This window comes from Carcharodon carcharias, chromosome 19 (assembly GCF_017639515.1).
Source record: "Carcharodon carcharias isolate sCarCar2 chromosome 19, sCarCar2.pri, whole genome shotgun sequence".
In the NCBI taxonomy this organism is placed as follows: domain Eukaryota; kingdom Metazoa; phylum Chordata; class Chondrichthyes; order Lamniformes; family Lamnidae; genus Carcharodon; species Carcharodon carcharias.
This window is the reverse complement of record NC_054485.1, coordinates 653,743-669,898: the sequence shown is the minus strand read 5'-3', so window position 1 is coordinate 669,898 and position 16,156 is coordinate 653,743. Positions and strand designations below refer to the sequence as shown.

The 16,156-nt window shown below is 46.4% G+C and overlaps 2 protein-coding genes across 2 annotated transcripts; one reads left to right on the top strand and one right to left on the bottom strand.

Annotated features, from left to right (window-relative positions):
• Positions 1–1,240: 1,240 nt before the first annotated feature.
• LOC121291688 (syncoilin-like) lies at positions 1,241–13,142 on the top strand. The gene is made up of 3 exons (XM_041213179.1): positions 1,241–2,014; positions 6,701–6,781; positions 12,957–13,142. Exons 1-3 carry the CDS (start codon positions 1,241–1,243, stop codon positions 13,140–13,142), a joined length of 1,041 nt encoding a protein of 346 aa, XP_041069113.1.
• A 1,237-nt stretch (positions 13,143–14,379) lies between these two features.
• Positions 14,380–14,745, bottom strand: LOC121291687 (histone H4-like). Its single transcript, XM_041213178.1, has one exon. The coding sequence runs from the start codon at positions 14,743–14,745 to the stop codon at positions 14,380–14,382; it is 366 nt and encodes a 121-aa protein (XP_041069112.1).
• Between the last annotated feature and the right edge of the window lie 1,411 nt (positions 14,746–16,156).

The following is a 16,156-nucleotide window of genomic DNA, read 5'->3' as shown; positions in this document are numbered from 1 at the left end:
GCAGGACACATGGCACCGCGTGGAATGTTTGTGTGGGCTCCAGAGGATATGATCCTGATGGGGATGTGAGGGTGTGTGTGAGAGTTAGTAGTGTTGTCCCTTGAGGTGTGGGATCCCTGTGGATGTGTGATGGGTTTAAGAGTGTGTGAGTGGAGAGTGATGAGAAGAGTGAGTTACCCTGGCAGAACAGATGAGACCATTCACCCTCTTACCCTCTTTTGCCACTGGGTGGCTATCTTGTGTTGCAGGGCATTAGCTGCCCCCACCTCCCATGCTGGACTGGTGACATTGCTTGCTGGTCTCCGCCCAGAGCAGGGCTAGAGGACAGCACAGCGACCCTCCACAGCATCCAAAAGGCACATGGCTGAGATCCACACTGGTCACTGTATTCCCCATTTGAAACTTCAAACAATCAAATGTCTTCAGATTTTAGTAACTTTCTCATCCAAACTATTCTTTTCTCCAAAGAATGGATAAAGTTTAAAGTAGATGATCTGATAAGTGAGAAAATTTAATTTCAATTATAGTTCCCAGTTAAAACGTTTCAACCAAATTGCATTTAAAAATATATTCAAACTCATAAGGACTAGATATCAATCCAAATATGTACAAACTTGTACCAATTCACTATTAGCCATTATAACAAAATCATTGTAACCTGAACACAGACATAATGCAAAACCAAAACAATTCCCCCAGCAGTCAATAATAACACCAATCTATCCTTCCTGATTTGGCCTGACAATGATTGTGAATTTTATGATAAGAATCACAGGAGCAACAACAATAGCTTACATTTATATGGTGCCTTTAACGTAGAAAATTATGCCGAAGCCATTCCAAAAGCATGGACAAAAATTGACGCACGGGCTAAGTGTTAGGAATGATGACAAAGACTCCATTAAAGAGATGGGTTTTAAGGTGCACGTTAAAGCAGAAGAGGCATGTGGAGAACCTTTGTCCATAGTCCTCAGATTGGTGAATCTACTGGATGGAAGGCAAGTCCACTCACCTCCATGTTGATGATCTGAGGTTTTACTACATGAAAGGTGCTTTAAAATGAGTGTTGTTATATTCAATATGAATTGTACTTTTATACATGTACAATCACATCAAACTGAATAATGTTGTGTATTTTAGATGGGATATTTTTAATATCAAATGATTATTACATTATTGACTGTATGAACTCTTATCAACATAAGCTAATTATTTCATCTTTCTATGATTCCAGGATGCAATGAGTGAGTTTCAAGAAGACCCTCCCAAAGAGATCATTAGGATTGTTGATTCATTGCAAATAGTAGGAGAACACTTCCAGGAATGTATACAGAGTGTGGAAGAGCTCCTGGAAAAGAGAGAGAACCTTATCAAAGAATTAATCTTCATGAAGGAACCAATGCAAAAAGAAATTGATATCTTGAAGGAAGAACTCTTGAAGCTTTATCAAACTAAATCAAAGACAGAGATTGAATGCAATAACATCAAGGAAGAAATAACATGCACAAAAAAAAACCTGTTTGAGATCATTAAAGCGCAAATGACTTGTAAACATAAACTGCATGTCAATAAACAAGTCGTTCCCCAAATTACATTACAACAGGAGGCACTAAAATCCAAAGCTCAGGTACTTTCTGATGAACTGGCTATATTCAAAAATCACTGTCGCAAACAGATAAACCAAATGGTCCATCAGCTGGAAAATATTAGAAACATGAAGAATATTCTAATCCCAGCAAAGGGTCATCAAACAAATGTAGAATTTCAAAGCTTTTTAGGAGAACAGTGGCAATCGTTGGAGAAATACTATGAACCTAAACTGGGAAAACTCCTGAAATGGTGTGAGCATAGAAATGAATCACTACAACAATCCCAGAAGGAAATCAGATGTTTCATAAAACAGCTGCAACCACTGCAGGAACAGGTGACAAAATTAAACACCCAGAGGCGATGTCTTGAACAACAGCTACAATTTATGCAGACAAATTGGGCTCAGGACATTCTACAATATCAGGTAAAGACAAAGAATATTTTAAGAGCAATACTAGTAGAGAGTTAAGCAAAACATTCTAAAAGCATTCTCAATTTTTAAATTAAGTTTTAGTTATCCTTCTTATTTTAACTATTAAATCAGATGTGCAGACTATAAATGCAAGTTAAAACACAAACAGAAATACCTGGAAAAACTCAACAGGTCTGGCAGCATCGGCGGAGAAGAGCACAGTTAACGTTTCGAGTCCTCATGACCCTTCAACAGAACTAAGTAAAAATAGGAAAGGGGTGAAATATAAACTGGTTTAAGGGGGGGGGGGGGTGGTGGGGGGAGGGAGGTTGTTGGGACAAGCAGCCACTGATAGGAAGAGATAACCAAAAGATGTTACAAACAAAAGAACAAAGAGGTGTTGAAGGTGGTGATATTATCTAAAGGAATGTGCTAATTAAGAGTGGAGAGCAGGACAAGCAAGGTACAGATAGCTCTAGTGGGGAAGGGGTGAAATAAGACTAAAAGGGCACAAAAGGTATAGATAAATGATGGGTGGAAATAATGGAAATAGGTGGGAAAAGAAAAATCTATATAAATTATTGGAAAAAACAAAAAGGAAGGGGGAAGAAACGGAAAGGAGGTGGGGATGGAGGAGAGAGTTCAAGGTCTAAAATTGTTGAACTCATTATTCAGTCCGGAAGGCTGTAAAGTGCCTAGTCGGAAGATGAGGTGCTGTTCCTCCAGTTTGCATTGAGCTTCACTGGAACAATGCAGCAAGCCAAGGACAGACATGTGGGCAAGAGAGCATGGTGGAGTGTTGAAATGGCAAGCAACAGGGAGGTCTGGATAATGCTTGCAGACAGACCAGTGTTCCTGAATACTGAATATTGAGTTCAACAATTTTAGATCTTGAACTCCCTCCTCCTTCCCCACCCCCTTTCCGTTTCTTCCCCCTCCTTTTTGTTTTTTCCAATAACTTATATAGATTTTTCTTTTCCCACCTATTTCCATTATTTTTAAATGTATTTCCACCCATCGTTTATCTATACCTTTTATGCCCTTTTAGTCTTATTTCATCCCACCCCCACTAGAGCTATCTGTACCTTGCTTGTCCTGTTCTCCACTCTTAATTCGCACATTCCTTTAGATAATATCACCACCTTCAACACCTCTTTGTTCTTTTGTCTGTGACATCTCTTGGTTAACTCCTATCACTGGCTGCTTGTCCCAATAACCCCCCCCCATCCCTTCTCCCTCCCCGCCCCCCCATCCTTAAACCAGCTTATATTTCACCCCTTTCCTATTTTTACTTAGTTCTGTTGAAGGGTCATGAGGACTCGAAACGTCAACTGTACTCTTCTCTGCCGATGCTGCCAGACCTGCTGAGTTTTTCCAGGTATTTCTGTTTTTGTTTTTGTTTTGGATTTCCAGCATCCGCTGTTTTTTGTTTTTATAAATGCAAGTGACTTGGTTGTACAGAACTTGAATATTGCTGAGTAAGCAGCTGTTACCGAAGTTTTTTTAAATTTATGCATGGGATGTGGGCATTGCTGGCCAGGTCAGCATTTATTGCCCATCCCTAATTGCCCTTATTCAGAGGGCATTTAAGAGTCAACCACATTGCTCTGGATCTGGAGTCACATGTAGGTCAGACCAGGTAAGGATGGCAGATTTCCTTCCCAAAAGGACATTAGTGAACCAGATGGGCTTTTACAACAATTGACAATGGTTTCACGGTCATCATTAGACTTTTAATTCCAGAGTTTTATTGAATTCAAAATTCACCATCTGCCACAGTAGGATTCAAACCCAGGTCTCTGGGTTACTAGTTCAGTGACAATACCACTATGCCACTGCCTCCCCTAAACATATGACATTGCAGGGAAGTAGGCAAGTGATTGCTGGCAAGTATTTCATATTTATCTTATCTAAACTATTGAATTTAAGTCCAGGGAGAGGAATAATAATTTGAAATGGTAAGTATATAAGCACAAGCAGGTCTAGAGGCATTAATTAGAAATAATTAAGCAAGTAATTAATTAGTTAACTAAAACATGATAAAGATGGTATGGAAGGTGATTTGTGGCAGCTGCACAATGTGGGAGTTCCTGGTAGTTGGTGTGATTGATGGCAAACGTGTCTGCAGCTCAAGGAGCTTCGGCTCAGACTCACTGAGCTGGAGGCTGAGCTGCAGACACTACGATCCATCAGGGAGTGGCAAGTTGCTTGGACACTTTGTTCCAGGAGGCAGTCATACCCCTTAGGATAAGGTTTCCTTGTTTGGTCCATGGTCAGGGAGAGGAGAGTGTGACTATGAGTGAGGCAGGTATGTGGACCAGAAGGTAGAAGTGGAGGAGCCTCAGCTCTTGCCTAACAGGTTCGATGTTCTTGCAGCCTGTATAGATGAAAGTGGGAGCTGCAGGGTGGATGGGTGAACTGACCATGGCACCATGGCATAGGAAGCCATTCAAGCAGGAATTAGTGGGAATGTAGTGCCAGGAGTGGACAATATAGTCAGGGGGATAGGTACAGTTCTCTGCAGCTGGGAGCTCGAGTCCAGATGACTGTGTTGCCTGCCCAGTGTCAGGGCTCGGGACATCTGCTCTGACTGGAGAGGAACTTGCAGTGGGAGGGGGACGATCCAGTTGACGTGGTCTACGTAGATACGAATGGCATAGATAGCATAAGGAGAGAAATAGTTTCTGCTGAGGGAGTATGAGCAGCTAGGGGCTAAATTAAAAAGCAGAACCTCATAGGTAATAATCTCTGGATTACTACCTGAGTCACGAGCAAATTGGTGTAGGGTAAATAAGATTAGGGAGTTAAAGGCATAGCTAAAAGATTGGCATGGGAGAAATGAGCTTTGATTCAATGGGCATTAGCACCAGTGCTGGGGAAAGTGGGAGCTATAATGTTGGGGCAGTCTTCACCTGAATTATGCTGGGACCAATGTTCTGACGAGTTGTATAACTAAGGCTGTAGGGAGGGCATTCAAATAAATAGTGGGGATGAGGGATCATATGAGAGAAGGTTTGATAAATTCAAGTGAAAGGACAGGGCAAGAGAGAAAGGTAGCATTAAGGGCATCAGAGCTTGGCAGGGAGGGACAGAGCATACAAACTGAAGGGTTGGACAGCAGTTAATGACGAAGTTTGGAAAAATAGTAAAAGGCAGAACTAAAGGCTCTGTATCTGAATGCCTGGAGCACTTATAACATAACAGATGAATTGTCAGCTCAAATAGAAATAAATATGTATGACCTGATAGCCTTTACAGAGACGTGGCTGCAAGGTGACCAAGGATGAGACCTGAATATTCAAAGGTACTTGACATTCCGGAAAGACAGGAAGCTAGAAAAAGGTGGTGGGGTAGCTCTGCTAATTAAAAATGACATTTTTGTACTAATGAGAGATTATCTTTGTTCTACAGATCAAGATGTAGAATCAATTAGGGTAGAGATAAGAAATGGAAAAGGTCAGAAGTTACTTGTGGGAGTAGTTTATAGGCCTCCTAACAGTAACTACATGGTAGGATGGGGTATACAATAAGAAATAATGGGGGCTTGTAAGAAAGATACAGCAATAATTGGTGATTTTAATCTGCACATATGTTGGACGAATCTGATTGACAAAGGTAGCCTGGAAAATTAGTTCATAAGAATGTTTTCGGGACAATTCTTTTTAGAGCAGCACGTTCTAGAGCCAACCAGAGAGCAGGCTATTCTAGATCTGTAAGTGTGCAATGAGGAAGGTTTAATTAATGACCTTATAGTAAAGGAGCCTCTAGGTAGCAGTGTTCATAATTTCGCATTCAGTTGAGGGTGAGAAGTGCATATCTAAAACTAGCATCTTAAACTTAGATAAAGGCTATTACAAGGGTATGAGGACAGAGTTGGCAAAAGTGAACTGGGAAAATAGGTTAAAGGGTATGACAGTAGATGAGTAGTGGCAGACCATTAAGGAAATAATCCAGAACTCTCAGCAAAAATATATTTCATTGAGAAAGAAAGGCTTTAGGAAAAGGATACCATCCATGGCTAACTACAGAAGTTATAGGTAGTATCAGATTAAAAAAGCATACAATACCGAGAAGATTAGCGGTAGAACGAAGATAAGACAGATTTTAGAAATCAGCAAAGAATGACTAGAAAAATAATGAGGGAGAAATTAGGGTATGAGAATAAGCTAGCTGGAAATATAAAAATAGATAGTAAGTGTTTCAACAAGTACTTAAAAAGAAGAATAACTAAAGTGAGTGTTGGTCACTTAGAGATTGAGTCTGGGAATTAATAAGGGGAAATGAGAAAATGGTGGAAGTGTTGAACAGGTATTTTGCATCTGTCTTCACCACAGAAGACACAAAAAAATCCCAAGAATACTTGAAAATCAAGAGATAAGAGAGAGGGAGGAACTTAAAACAATCACTAGGGCAAACTATTAGAACTAAAGGCTGACAAGTGCCTGGACCTGATGGTTTTCATCACAGATTCCAAAAAGAAATGAGTCTGAGAGAGATTTAGGCAGGTTAAGTGAGTGGGCAAAAATTTGACAGGTGGAGTATAATGTGGGAAAATGTGAACTTGTTCACATTGGCAGGAAGAATAGAAAAGCAATGCGTAATTTCAATGGAGAGAGACTGCAGAACTCTACAGCGCAGATGGGACTGGGCTTGTCCTGGACCTGAAGAACATAAAGATGTTGAACTGCACATGTGCAGCATGCTCCTGACCTGTGCATGCTCAGGAGGTCTGAAGACTTTCAGGATTTGGAGTTCCTGACCTTCATTCCCAACCAGCAGGTAAGTATGAGTTTCTCACACACACACAGAATCTTTACAGTGCAGGAGTCATTCAGCCCATTCAGTTTGCACTGGCTCACTGAAAGAGCATTCTGCCGAGTCCTACTCTCCTGCCTTATCCCAGTAACCTTGCACGTTCTTTATTTTAGATAACAACCTAATTCCTCTTGAATACCTCGATCAAAGATGCCTCTAGTTCTTGATATTCTCTTGAGTGGGAACAGTTTCTCACTATTTACCCTGTCCATAACCCCACAAGATCTTGAATGCCTCTATCAAGTCTTCTCTCAGCCTTCTTTTCCCCAAGGAAAACAATCCCAACCTCTCCAATCAATCCTCATAGCTACAGATCTTCATCATGGGAATCATTCTTGTGAATCTCCTCTGCACTCTCTCTAATGACTTCAAATCCTGCCTCAAGTATGGGGCCCAGAACTGGATGCAATAATCCAGATGAGGCCTAACTAGTGTCTTATACAAGTTCAACATGACCTCCTTACGCTTTATTAACAGGGGCATTGAGTACAAGAGTAAGATACTATACGCTTTATTAACTGCTCTCTCAACATGCCCTACCATTTTCAATGACTTATGTACATATACACAGGGGTTCCTCTACTCCTGCACCCACTTTAAAGTTTCCCCCTTTGTTTTATACTGTCTCTCCATATTGTTCTTGCCAAAATGAATCACCTCACTCTTCTCTGCCACTTATCTGCCCAAGACCAACATGCCTATGCCTTTTGAAGTTCAAGATTATCCTCATCACAGTTGGCAATGTTTCCAATCATTGAGTAATCTGCAAATTTTGAAATCATGCCCTGAACACCACAGTCTAGGTCACTAAGTTATATCAGGAAGAGCAAGGGTCCCAACATTGACCCCTGGGGAACTCCACTACAAACCTTCCTCCAATCTGAAAAAGATCATTAACCACTACTCTTTGGCTGAAATTTTCCGTCCATGTTGGTGTGGGTGTCATGTTGGGCGTGAGCAGGCAATATGTTGGGCAGGCCAAAAAAATCAGTTTGGCACCGACGTGAAACCAGTTTACGATTGTCCGCTCCACCCGTCAATGGTGGGCTGTGCGGTCTGTCGCCACACTTCGGGAATGTCATTTTAATACATCTGAACATCATTATAAGCCCTGCCTGCCAGAATCATCCCCTCACGCTGGATCATCCAGGCACATCGGTGGGAAAACACGCTGACGCAGAACACACCTTGACAAGTGTGACGTGCAGAAGTCAGGACTTACTGCCAGGGCCTCACTCACATCATGGACATCTGAGGAACAGGAGATGCTGGAAGCCTACAGCTACCAGACCCTAGGGGAACCCCTCCATCACATGCTGGGTGGATTCTCATGGACATGGCTCCGTCGCAAAGCAGCTTACGGAAGCTGGGAGGTCTTCTTTGATGCCTTGGGTCTGCTCCAGAGCATCATGGTCTTGGCCATGGGCTGCTACAGATGTTCAGGTTGGAGGCGGGGGAGGAAGGTCTAAGTTTGGCTAAGAGAAGGTGGCGTACCTGGCGAGGGGGAAGGATGGGCTGTAAGGTTGGGAGGGAGGAGCAATGGTGTCAGGAGGGTTGAGGTTGGGAGGGGGAGTACGGGGAGAACGCAGCAACTGAGGAGGTAGGTGTAAGGGGGGAGAAGATGTAAGGGAAGGAGTTCAGAGGGGGCAGGAGTGAGTAAGAGTTGAGGAAAGAGGAAGGGTGGTGGAGGGAATAAGGGGCATGGATGTCTAGGTGAACGTGCAAGGGAGGGGTCTGTGGAGTGGATGAGTGCCTCCTGGGGAGTGAACTGAGGGTGGGCATGGTAGGAGGGAATGATGTGTATGAGAGTGGGCAGAGTGAGCCAGTAAGGTGGGAGGGTGAGGGTGCGATGGTAGCAGCAGAAGGGACAGCGAGGGTGGTTGCTGGGGACTCGGAGGCAGACACGGACCCTGGGGGTGTGAAGGAAGTTAGTGGATGGAGGATTCTCAGGAATGTAGGGAACTTGCACATTCACCTGGACATCTTGGAAAGACAAAGGTTCTAGTTGGTAAGTGACGTTGGGTCAACAGTGATGCGGCGGGGGGGGGTGGGGGGGGGCGTGGAGGACATGGGTGACTTGGGCTTGGGTGGAGGGTAGGGCGGGGGGAAGGAAGAGGCAGCTGAAAACATACTGAACCACCATGTTTCTGAAATCGAAAGTGAGCGGAGCCTCGTGTTGATCAGGCACAGGTGCTTCATGGGAGTGTGGTCAGTGATGCGGGTCAGCTCAGCTCAGATGGACAACTGAAAGAGAACCCCAGTAGGCAGCATTGAAAATGCTCAGGACATTGAGATGAGTGTGATGGATGAAGGCTCCCTATGTGTGGTAGAGCGCTCGCACGAGGCTCTGAAAGGACCTGCCACACACACACTTCCCTCTCCAGAATCACTCGTAGTCCAGCTGCGGGCAGCTGAACTGCTAGTTGGGGGGGCAGGGGGGGGGGTGGTTTGCAGTGGGAAGACTCACGAAGCCTGTCAATGAAGCTGAAAGACAACTTTACACTTTGTAATCTGAAAATAGATTCTCCTTCACTCAGTAAAGCGACGAAATGTGTTCACCCATACAACCATTTGTGATCAGAAATTCTTAACTTATCTAGGCCTACTTCTTCTAGGTGCTACCTTGACAGCCACAGCAGTGGTGGAGACAGCCTATGCAATGGTTGTCCAATGGATGTCTTCAGCATGGGTCCCCTGGAGAGCCAAGGCCTTGGGGGCCCTGGCTTGCTTTGGCTGTCCTCCTGTGGTCCAGCTGCTCCTTCTGCAGTGACAGCGGACGAGGTTGAGGGGGTCACAGGCAAAGGGGACTGAGGTAGAGGTCAGCCTCTGAGATGGAGGAGATGACCCACGACGTCCAGCTACTGCTGCTCCTCCCTTCAGGTGGCCGAGGGTCCTGGCCTGACTCCTTGAGGGGAAGGAGCACCTGGAGGGATGTTATGGTGCTATGTTTCCTTTGCGCATTGTCACTGCAGGAACTCACCCATGGCTAACACGATGGAGTGCAGGTCTGTGCACATCTCTGCGTTCTGCTGGACCAGGGTCTCCATGGCGTCCGCCATCATTCCCATGGAGGCCTCCATATCTCTCGTGATGGCAGGCAGACGCACTCATCCGACTCGCATATACTCTGTTGAGGGCTTCCAACAGATCTGTGTTCCCCCGTCTTCTGCTGACTCTCCACAATAAGTTGGAAGGGCACATTCGGAGGCTCATCTGACTCAGACCTCACAGATGCCTCTTCCCCAAAAGTCCTCCGACTGCCAGGGAGCTTGGCTGAACCTGCCTCCTCTTGCTGCGTGTCCATGCGGTGACCACCAGATTGTGAACTCGGGCCTGCTCTTGATCTAGGTCCCACAGAGGTGTGTGTCCCTGTGCTGGTGCAGGGTGTGGGTAAGCATTGTGACGGGTCTTCCAGGCTGCTTATTTCCAGCTCTTCAATGGAGGAGGTGTCATCTTGGCTGCAAGTAAGGAGCTGGAGGGAGCTGAGGGAGTCTGTCACTTGTCAGAGCTCCCTGTGAACCAATGGAGCCTTAAGTAAGGCAGATGAATTGAGGGGGCTGATTAACACATGGGAATATGATATTATTGCTATCAGAGACATGGTTGAGGGAAGGGCAGGAATGGCAGCTCAATATTCTACAGTATGGCATCTTCAGGCATGTCTGGCTAGGGTGGGGGGTGTGTAAAAGAGGAGGTGGCATTGCACTATTGATCGAGGAGTCAATTACTGCAGTAAGGGGGGATGGTATCTTTGAAGGTTCCTCAAATGAGGTCATTTGGGTAGAACTTAAAAATAAAAAGGGAGCAATCACTTTGCTGGGAGTGTACTATAGGCCTCCAAACAGTCAAAGGGAGATAGAGGAGCAGATATCTAGGCAAATCTCAAAGAAGTATAAAAATAATAGGGTAATAATATTAGGGGATTTCAACTTCCCCAATATTAACTGGGTGGTCGAGACAGCCTTTCGGTTAAGCTGAGTTATTTAAAAATTCCAGATGGAAATTTAAAACAACAGTCATAATCTATATTTTTAAGTGGTATGTTTGAGATGCAACTCGAAATTCAGGAATCAGGCCACCAGTTACCAAGAGATTTTATATTAAACTTAAGTGAAACATTTTATTAAGTTACAACACATTAAACACATACATGGCTACAAATTACTACTATCATAACTTTTAACAAATTCCCATACTAATCTCCATGAAGGCAACAGCAATCCATAGACTTAAACAGATATCAGGCAAAGCATTTTCACCTCACAAATTCAAAATGAGGCTCCTCTCACTTTGGTTCCTGTGGAGACTGTGTAGGCTTACAGCTACTTTGATCTTACATTGCCTCTGCCCCACACACATAAAACTACTATCCTTATACCTAGCACAGCTCTTTGAATGTAAATTCTCATTGTACCACCAGCCTCTTCTAACAATAAAGCCCTTTTCATAGTGCCAATTTGATTAGTAATATTGCTTGGTCTTTGCTAGCTAGGTGCCAGATTTCAATCGTCTTCTTGAATGCTCTATTCAAAAAATACAAATGCACGCTATCTCTCTTACATATCAAAACTAGTACACATGAAAGCAACCAGACTAGTTGACTTTAATCCAATTAAGACACACCCACAGACTAAACCTATTATTTTCCAATAATATTATATACATTAATAGCTTCATGACATTGGGATAGTCTTAGTGTGAAAGGCTTAGAGGGGGCAGACTTAAAGTGCATCCAGGAGAGGTTTTTGAGCCAGCACGTAGAAAGTCCTGCAAGAGAAAAGGCGGTACTGGACCTAATTCTAGGGAATGAAGCCAGATGAGTGGTGGAAGTGTCAGTGGGGGAGCATTTCAGGGTTAATGACCATAACTCTAATATTTACGGTAGATTTGGAAAAGGACAAAATGGACCGGAAAAAAACGTCCTGAACTGGGGGGGAAGACCAACTTCAATGAGTATTTTTTTTAATGCATTCATGGGATGTGGGCATCGTTGGCTGGATCAGCATTAATTGCCCATCCCTAGTTGCCTTTGAGAAGGTGGTGGTGAGCTGCCTTCTTGAACCTCTGTAGTCCATGTGGTATAGGTACACCCACAGTGCTGTTAGGAAGGGAGTTCCAGGTTTTTGACCCAGCAACAATGAAGGAACAGTGATATCTTTCCAAGTCAGGGTGGTGAGTGACTTGGAGGGGAACTTCCAGGTGGTGGTGTTCCCATCTATCTGCTGCCCTTGTCCTTCTAGGTGGTAGTGGTCATGGGTTTGGAAGGTGCTATCTAAGGAGCCTTGGTGAATTCCTCCAGCGCATCTTGTAGGTGGTACACACCTGCTACTGTGCGTCGGTGGTGGAGGGAGTGAATGTTTGTGGATGTGATGCCAATCAAGCGGACTGCTTTGTCCTAGTTGGTGCCCAGCTTCTTCAGTGTTGTAGGAGCTGCATCTATCTAGGCAGGTGGGGAGTATTCCATCACATTCTTGACTTGTGCCTTGTAGGTGGTGGACAGGCTTTGGGGAGTCAGGAGGCGAGTTACTCGTCACACAATTCCTAGCCTCTGACCTGTTCTTGTAGCCACAGTATTTATATGGCTAGTCCAGTTCAGTTTCTGATCAATGGTAACTCCCAAGATGTTGATAGTGGGGGATTCAGTGATGGTTATGCCATTGAACATCAAGGGGCAATGGTTGGATTCTCTCTTGTTGGAGATGGTCATCGCCTGACACTTGTGTGGCGCAATTGTTACTTGCCACTTGTCAGCTGAAGCCTGGATATTGTCCAGATCTTGCTGCATTTGTACATGGGCTGTTTCAGTATCTGAGGAATCGCAAACGGTGCAGAACATTGTGCAATCATCAGCGAGCATCCACACTTCTGACCTTATGATGGAAGGAAGGTCATTGCTGAAGATGGCTGTGCCTAAGACACTATCCTGAGGAACTCCTGCAGTGATTTCCTGGAGCTGAGATGAATAACCTTCAACAGCCACAACCACCTTCCTTTGTGCTAGGTACGACTCCAACCAGCGGACAGTTTTCCCCCTTATTCCCATTGACTCCAATTTTGCCAGGGCTCCTTCAAGCCACAGTCACCAGATGTCCACCAAGTCGAAGGACCCAACCAGATCCCTCAGCTTACTCACACCTAGTGTGCGGTGCTGGGCACCGTGACGGTCCTGGGCCTCGAGTATACAGTTGAAATCCCCCTCGAGGACGATGCACTCACCCACATCAATGGAGCCCAGATGAGTGGACACTTCCTCAAAGAAGCTCACTTGCTGCTACGTGTCCAGGGGAGCGTACACATTCACAAAGCGAAGCGACACACCCCCTAGGTGCACAATAAGGTGCAGCAACCAGCCTGGCACCGGCTCCTTGACCCCCAAGATCTCCAGCTAAAAAGGTGGGACCAACAAAATAGCCGCCCCACCAGAATTGGAGGCTAGGTGACTCACGTAAACCCCCTCTCCACTCCAGAAGCCACGTAGCTTTGTCTCCCGGAACGGTATGCGTTTCCTGCAGGAATCACACCTCATACTTCCCATCCCTGAGGACCGAGAAGCTCTGGAACCTGTGCTGTGCGTCCCTGCTGTCATTGGTGTTGAGGCTGGCTCGTCATTTCGTGGTGGGTGTAGCTCTTCACCCCCAGGGCCTTGGTGAGGAGGCAGGAGGATGATGGGGCCACAGGAGCAGCAGGAGCTACAGGAACAGCTGCGGCCACATAAGATATCTTAGGGCCCCCGCCCCCAGTGACAGCGCCACCTCCACAGTCACCCAGGAAAGCCCAGCAACAGGTGACCCTGTCGCAGCCATAGGGGCTGAGCCACACCCACCCCGAGCTCTACATTCCACATATCCCACCCCGGGGAGAGAGGGAAAGGATGGTGTAACCTCATCCTCCGGGATGACAAAAAACAGAGAGGAGAGGAGGGAGAGGGGTAAAGGACAGGGAGACACAAGAGGGAAAGTGTAAAGGGTAGGTGGGTGTCACTCAGTGGAATGGAGTGCAGGCCTCGATGTTCTTCCCGTAGGGGGAGGGTGATGTCTTCACCAGGCAGACGGTACTGCCTGGCACACAGGAGTCAGCCCTGTCCCTCTTTGCCAGGCAGCACCAGCTAGCTAGACTCTGGCACGGTTGAAGCGGGGAAGTGGGGGGGTGGCAAGACACACACACAAACACACACACACAAACAAACAGTCTCTGCAGGGTCTTCTCTCCTCTCCCTATAAAACGCACAGCCATCTTCAGCCCCCAACGAACAAAAGGCTAGACACCCACCTCGGATGTTAAACCAAACATTCCTTGTCTCCAAGCCTCCTTGTCCTGCAACAGCAGCACCTCCTCTCTCTCTCTGTCTGTCTGTGTCTGTGTCTGTCTCTCTCTCCTGCAGGCCTCAGGCCCTACAGGCTCCAGGTCCCCAGCAACACGGAGGATGGAAGATGGTTTGAGGGAAGGCAGCAACACAATAATAGGAACAGCCACAGGAAAACGGCAGCAGCAGGAACAGCCACTGAATATCCCACCGCAGCCGCAGCCAGCACCAGGCTCAACCACAGCAGCAGCAACACAACTCAGCAATAATGAGCTGCAGCTGAGACCCACCAGTGAAAAAATGTTTTTGTTAACAGTTCAACCACCAAACCCAGAGTTCGCCCTTGGCGTTTCAAGGCATAGACCACATCCATGGCGGTAACAGTCTTGCGTTTAGCGTGTTCCGTGTAGGTGACTGAGCCTCGGATTATATTTTCCAAGAAAACCTTGAGATCCCTGCGAGTTTCCTCGTAAATGAGGCCGGAGATGCACTTAACGCCCCCACAATGAGCAAGGTGGCGAATGGCAAGTTTAATGATTCTCTGGATATTATCTTGGAGGACTTTCCGGTGCCGTTTAGCACCCCCTTTACCGAGACCTTTCCCACCTTTGCCTCTACCAGACATCACACCTGGAGATAAAATCTCGGAATGCTCTGAGACCCACCCAGGAAGCACAGCCTGACCGCGGGTGTTAATCACTTGTACATAATAAACTCCCGAGAATGTCTCCCTGCCTATGGCTTCTTGTTCTGATGAGCAGTGTTCTTGTCACTCAGATGTGAAACCTTTCTGCACAAGATTAAAGGCAGGTGTCTCAGTCTCAGGGCCTCTTCCCTGTGCTCCGTGCTCCGTGCAACCTCAGACCACAGTGATGGCCCAGCCTCTCACCTCCTGGAGACATTTCTGATGCCTGCACCTCGACAGTGCTGGTTATTGCTGCTAGAATGTAGTGGGCAGGCGCCAGAGTTCTCTCATACTCTGTGTGCTCTCAGCATCTTTAAGGTGGGACTGGCCCCCATCACACCATCATCTGTGACCAGTGATACTGTACACCAGCTCCTGAAGGGCTGAGGTGCAGAAGGCGGACACAGCATCAGATGCATCTAAAGTTTCATGGCTGTCTCTGAGATGACCCTGATCGTGGAGCGCAAGTGAGCTGCCCTCAGCCGGACAGGAGTCAGACATTCTCAGAGACTATGGGAAGATCTATGGAGTGTCCTCACTGCATGTTGTCATCATCCTCTGGTTCTCAGTCATCTGCAGGAATGGCAGGCAGCGTCTATAGACCCTGGGTGTCGCTTGGCGCTGACCAGCCACGGCTTGCTGTCCCTCCTGGGCAGCGTGTGTGGGAGCTCCTGCTGCCCCTGCCTTTGCACAGCCAGGTGCCTCATTCACTCTCTCCTCCGTCTTCTTCGCTCTCTGTGGGCCATCAGGCATACAGCTAGGTCACCAGGATCCTTGATCCTGATGTGGTCCTCCTGCAGCATGAAAGAGAGAGAGAGAGAGACGTGATTATCATGGGTGTATTTAGCACCTTTCCTGGCCCTGTGTGACCGTCCCTTAATGCTTCCCGGAGAGTGCTGGTCACCCGTCGGATGGCCAGAGATGAGTGTGCTGTATGGCTACCGTGTCAGCCTACGACATGGGGGACTCTGGTCCAAACCGGTTGCAGAGATTACAAGGAGCAGTGAATGCATCCAGCAGAGGCTGCTACATGGCCAGCGTTAGCAAGATGACTGTACAGCGTGTGCAGTCCAACTGCTCCGTGGTCCAGTAAAGTGGTGGTGGATTTGAAGTCTGTGCCGGGAGGGGCGCACGGTAAGGGGCGGTCCTTTGGTGCCTCTGCGATGCTTGCATGGGTGGGCAGGCTAGGAGCCTGACCCCAATCATATTACTGTGGCTGTGCCTGATCTGTCTTAATTGCAGAGGCACGGTCAGTTTATATAAGTGTCCCTAATGCGTGGCCATTTCCCTCGCTTACCCTGCCCCCCACCTCGATTGCCTGTCCCCCTTCCTTTTTGAATAATGAAGTTGC